This window comes from Grampus griseus (genome assembly GCF_964374135.1).
Source record: "Grampus griseus genome assembly, chromosome: 19".
NCBI lineage: Eukaryota > Metazoa > Chordata > Mammalia > Artiodactyla > Delphinidae > Grampus > Grampus griseus.
In genome coordinates this window covers 6,008,783-6,014,340 of record NC_139013.1, presented here as the reverse complement: position 1 = coordinate 6,014,340, position 5,558 = coordinate 6,008,783, and the positions used below count along the sequence as shown (strand labels likewise).

General features: G+C 50.8%; 1 protein-coding gene across 1 annotated transcript; it reads left to right on the top strand.

The window, feature by feature from the left end:
• Positions 1-837: 837 nt before the first annotated feature.
• On the top strand, positions 838-5,390 carry LOC309836665 (myeloid cell surface antigen CD33-like; the record flags this gene model as incomplete). The annotated part of the gene is made up of 3 exons (XM_082676767.1): positions 838-1,127; positions 2,057-2,138; positions 5,130-5,390. The coding sequence occupies 3 exons, from the start codon at positions 838-840 to the stop codon at positions 5,301-5,303; spliced, it is 546 nt and encodes a 181-aa protein (XP_082532893.1). The 3' UTR covers positions 5,304-5,390.
• Positions 5,391-5,558: the final 168 nt, after the last annotated feature.

The following is a 5,558-nucleotide window of genomic DNA, read 5'->3' as shown; positions in this document are numbered from 1 at the left end:
GTAGACTTTATTTTCAGGAACTGATTTGGGTTCGTAGCAGAATTCGTCAGAAGGTAAAGAGACTTCCCTCGTCCCCGCTGCACTTTCCCACACACGCACGGCCTCCCCCCAACAGCACGCCCCGCCAGAGGGTGCCTGTTACAATCGATGAATCTCCACTGACACGTCATTTTCAACCAAAGTGCATGATTGACGTTAGGGTTCCCTCTTGCTGTTGTACATTTCATGGGTTTGGACAAACGTATAATGACATGTATCTGCCATTATAGTATCATACAGAAGAGTTTCATTGTCCCAACATCTCTTTGGGCCATTTTTGTGACTGTCAGCCCCTCAGCCCTCACCCTGAGCCCTCTCTGGAGCCCAGCGCTCCCCTCACTGCTGTATTCCCACTGGTCATAACACCTGGTCCCCCATCTGGACAGAGCCCCATTAGGGCTGTCTCAGCAGTGCCCACCGAACTGTTGACAGTTGATACCCGGACGCACATCCCTTGCCCTGGGTGTTGGGGTGCTACAGGCAGGGCCAGGAGAGCTGTCTGGGTCTGACCTGGAGGTCTGAGAAGCTTCCTGCTGCCACCTCCTTCTGAGGCACAAAAGATCACCGTGGACCCTGAGGGACAGGGCCAGTAGGGGCCAGGAGAGCAGATTTAGTCCCCCTCCCTGGAAGGAAGGAGAGGCAAGGCCCCTCAGCCTCCCACAGTGCTCTCTGTCTCTCTGGAATGTCCACGGGCACAGAACCTCATGGCTCTGCTGTGGCCAGGTCTGGAGTCTTTTGCAGAGAGACCCTGGGTGGAGAAATATCTGACTCCACGAAGAGCTGAAGTTTGTTGGGAGTATGTGGGCTGGAGAAGAAGTGCGGCATAGACTGTCCTTTTGGACAAGGCTGAGGTCCTACAAATGGTGGGGGAACCTAGGGGCAGAACCCTCGGTGGGAAGGGGAGGCACCTCTCTCTACCTGCTACGGGGAGGAGGAGACCTATGCCTGCTCATCAGGATTGGAATTCTCCCCAAGTCTCTCTTGTCTGCAGGAAACTCGGGGACCAGGGCAGGAGTGATTGAGGGGGCCCTTGGGGGAGCTGGTGTCACCACGCTGCTTGTTCTCTGCCTGTGCCTCATCTTCTTCACGTGAGTTGGGCTGGCTGTGGGCCAGGGGAGGAGAAGAGGGGCCTGGAGGGGTTGTGAGGACCCAGAGCAAGGCTGGGGCGGTGCAGGGGTAGTGAAGATCCAGCTCGTAGACACCTGGCCAGGCTTGAGTGTGTTCCCAGCCCTGGTCCCCGATCCAGAAGCCGGGAGGGAGAAGGGACCTTGTCACAGTCTTGTTGTAAAGGCCCCTGGGCTCCCTCTACCCTTTTAATTTTTATTTCTTATTGGAGTAGAGTTGATTTACAATGTTGTGCTAGTTTCTGGTGTACAGCAAATTGAATAAGTTATGCATACACATATATCCACTCTTTTTTAGATTCTATTCCCATATGTCATTACAAAGTACTGAGTAGAGTTCCCTGTGCTATATAGTAGGTCCTTATTAGTCATCTGCTTTATATATAGCTGTGTGTATATGTCAATCCCAATCTCCCAATTTATCCCACCGCTTTTCCCCCTTGGTATCCATAAGTTTGTTTTCTGCGTCTGTGACTCTATTTCTGTTTTGTAAATAAGTCCATTTGTACCATTTTTTTAGATTCCACATATTAGCCATTTCATAGGACATTTGTCTTTCTCTGTCTGGCTTACTTCACTCAGTATGACAATCTCTAGGTCCACCCATGTCCCAGAAAATGGCATTATTTTGTTCTTTTTCATGGCTGAGTAATATTCCATTGTATATATGTGCCACATCTTCTTTATCCATTCCTCTGTCGATGGACATTTAGGTTGCTTCCACGTCCAGGCTATTGTAAGTGTGCTGCTATGAACGTTGGAGTGCATGTGTCTTTCCGAATTATGGTTTTTTCTGAATATGTTGGGCTCACCCTACTCTTGACCTGCCTTAGTCACTCACTCCAGCCTCAAAAGAGATACCCTGTGTCACAGACCCTCGTGTCTCCCAACAGAGTGAAGACCTACAGGAAGAGAGCAGCCAGGACTGCAGTGGGTATGGAGGACATCCACCCTGTCATCGGACCAACTTCCCTGGTGAGTGACACGGGCATCCCGGCGATGCAGCCTGCCCTGCAGATCTCCCGGGGCGGCCCACAGCCCTGCTCCACTCAGCACGTCCAGAAATGAGCTCTTCCCCTTCCTGCGTCTTTGAAAATGTAGGATTTATTATTATTCCTCTGTGTGAGGCCAACAGATCAGGAGACGATTGCCACAAAAAAGACAGGTAGTACAGTTCCCAAGAGGAGGGGGCGCGCCACGCCCTGCAGGGCCATGAGGGGCAGCACAAGGGTCTGTCAAGAGGCAGAGGGAGTGAGGAGGAAACCTGGGCAAGAGATTTTGTGGTTTACGTGGGAAGGAACAGGCAGGGTAAGCAGACTGAGGACTGTCTAGTTGAATGATTTCAGAACGCTCTGGGGTGTAGGGGTTGTCTCTGGTTTTCTGGTACCTGGCCCCGGGGTGATGAGAGCAGGATAATGGTCCAGAGAGTAAGAGTTTGATAAAGGATGTGGTTTGGGCTGATCGATTTGCAATATGAAGGGCAGGCTTGCAGGCAGATCCCTTAGAATCTCTAGAACTTGACTAGCACTGGCAGGGGCAATCCCTCGAGGGTTAACAGAGCCCCGGTTGTCAAAACATCAGAAACACAAGGTGAATACATCCCTAAACATACTTCTGCTGGGTTCTCCAATTCATCAGTGGTACTCTTGTTCCTGACTCCCAACCAGCGATCCATCCCTTTCCCCCATCACCTCTTCCTGCACTGATACACTGCAAAGCATGTCTGTGTTTCTTCTAAATACAGCTTGATACAAACACGCCCTTTGAGCTGAGCTCCCCTCTTAGCTCCTATCCTGCAGAAGCCTCCCCACCTTCTCCCAAACATCTGCATTACCTGCACCTGCATTGCCTGCATCTGCATTGCCTGCACCTGCATTACCTGCTCCTGCATGACCTGCACCTGCACTGCCTGCATCTGCATTACCTGCTCCTGCATAGCCTGCACCTGCATGACCTGCACCTGCATTACCTGCACCTGCATGCCCTGCATCTGCATTACCTGCTCCTGCATAGCCTGCACCTGCATTACCTGCACCTGCATTACCTGCATCTGCATGCCCTGCATCTGCATTACCTGCTCCTGCATAGCCTGCACCTGCATGACCTGCATCTGCATTGCCTGTGTCTGCATTGCCTGCATCTGAATAACCTGCATCTGCATTACCTGCACCTGCACTGCCTGCATCTGTATTACCTGCATCTGCATTGCCTGCATCTGCATTACCTGCACCTGCATTGCCTGCATCTGCATTGCCTGCACCTGCATTACCTGCGTCTGCATTACCTGCACCTGCATTGCCTGCATCTGCACTGCCTGCATCTGTATTAGACAGTCGTCCCATCCTGCCCAAGTCTGAAATGCACTGTTTCTCCACACTGCCAAACAACTTGATTGACATTTAGGGCAGGAAAACCAGAGGCAGCTTTGATGCTGCACTTCTTCCAAACAGGCTTGCTCAAGCAAAGTAAGCTTTTTGCCCCTCAGAATCATTGCCCATCTGCCCCCTTCTCCTCCCGTGTCCGTATCAACCAGCCCTACTCATGCTCATCCTCTGATCCCTGACTTTCATTTATTTCTTGACCTATGGCTAATGTGGCCATCACTGAGGTCTCTGAGCGAATCCATCACCCATGCATTCACTTATTCCTTCAGCAACTATCTCCCACTTGTTGATTGTTCTGAGCACTTGAGTAATATCTGTATTGTTACAGAGACATATGTTACAAGTGGAAAATGTCCCTTGCTGTCAAGGACTTACATTTATTGAGAGGGGAGTGGGGCGGTTGTGGTGAAAGCAATGAACAGGTGAGTAGTGAAAGTATACAGGAAATGAGAGCTATGGAGGGAGATGCAATGGGAGGGACAGTTCTGGCGGTGGGAGGCTTTGAGAAAACCCCTGCAGCAAGTGAAGGAACACAGTGGGAGCCCCTGAAAGAGAGTCGTTGAAGGGCTCGAAACAGAGGGAGCCGCAAGTGCTGGGCTCAGAGGTTGGGACAAGCTGATGCATTGGAGAGACGCATCGCTTAGTCATGACGAAGCCGCCATAAAAATCCCAATAGTGTGGGGCACAGGGAGCTTCTGGCTGGTGCACAAGTGGAGGTGCTGGGAGAGTGATGTGTCTTGAGAGGGGGTGGAAACCCTGCACCCCTTCCCACATACCTTGCCCTGTGTATTTCTTCATCGGACTTTTCATGCCTTCCTAAGCTATATCCTTTTATAATAAACTAGTAATCTAGTAAGTAAACGGTTTTCCTGAGTTTTGTGAGCCACTCCAGCAAATTAATCAAACCTGGGGAGGAGGCCATAGGAACCTCTGATTTATAGCCAGTTGGTCAGAAGCACAGGTGACAACCTGGACTTGTGATTGACATCTGAAGTAGGGGGGAGGCAGTCTCATGGGACTGAGCCCTCAACCTGTGGGATCTGACACTATCTCCAGGCAGACAGTATCAGAATTGAGTTACACTGTAGGACACCCAGCTGGTGTGGGAGAATTCCTTGGTGTGGGAGTACAAAGAACCCACGCATCTGGTGACAGAAGTGTTGCGAGTGTGATAACAGTGCGAGAGTAAAGGAGAGACACACAGGAGAAGTGAGTTTTTCCATAAACACCCTCCTGTTTATGGAAAACCTCAGGAAACCTCAGAGGGCCAGGAGTTGAGTTTGTGATCAATAGATGTGTGACCTTGGGAAGAACCTACCCTCTCTGAGACTTCGTTTCTCTCCCTGTAACGTAGTAATATTTCCTCCATAGATCTGTGTGGGTGCTCAGTAGAACTGGGAAACAATCTATAGCGTTATATTTGTTGGATGACTGAATCAATGGAACCTTCAGAAACGTTTGGTAGCAGAATGGAAGAATGAATAGATGCTCTGTCCCAGAGTCAAATTCACTTCCTGGACCCTCTCTCCCTTCTCCCCTCGAAACTACCTTGATCTGACCCCTTCCTTTGCTCTCCATCCAGGATCACCGGGAAGAGTCCAAGTTAGAGGATCCTCCTGACCCCACCAGCTCGGCAGGGGCCACCCCCACCTCGGGGATGGAGGAAGAGCTGCATTACGCCTCCCTCAGCTTCCATGGGATGCGTCATCCTCAGGAGAGCGCCCACTCAGAATACACGGAGATCAGGACCAAGTGAGGGACCGCACGCGGCATCAGCCTCAGGCAGGACGTCCATTTCCTCTACAGGAAGGCGGACCCACAGGCTAATCCTTAGAGACTTAACATCCCCGTAGGTGATGGGTTTATGAACTACTGTTAGTGCCTTTCCTGCTCTATTGGAACTATCTTAGGCTTTGCATTCAGAGACACCTGGCATCAAACCCACGCTTTCTCATTCAGCAAGAGTATGATATCATGCGCGGCACCTTACCCCGCCATGTCTTGGTTTTCT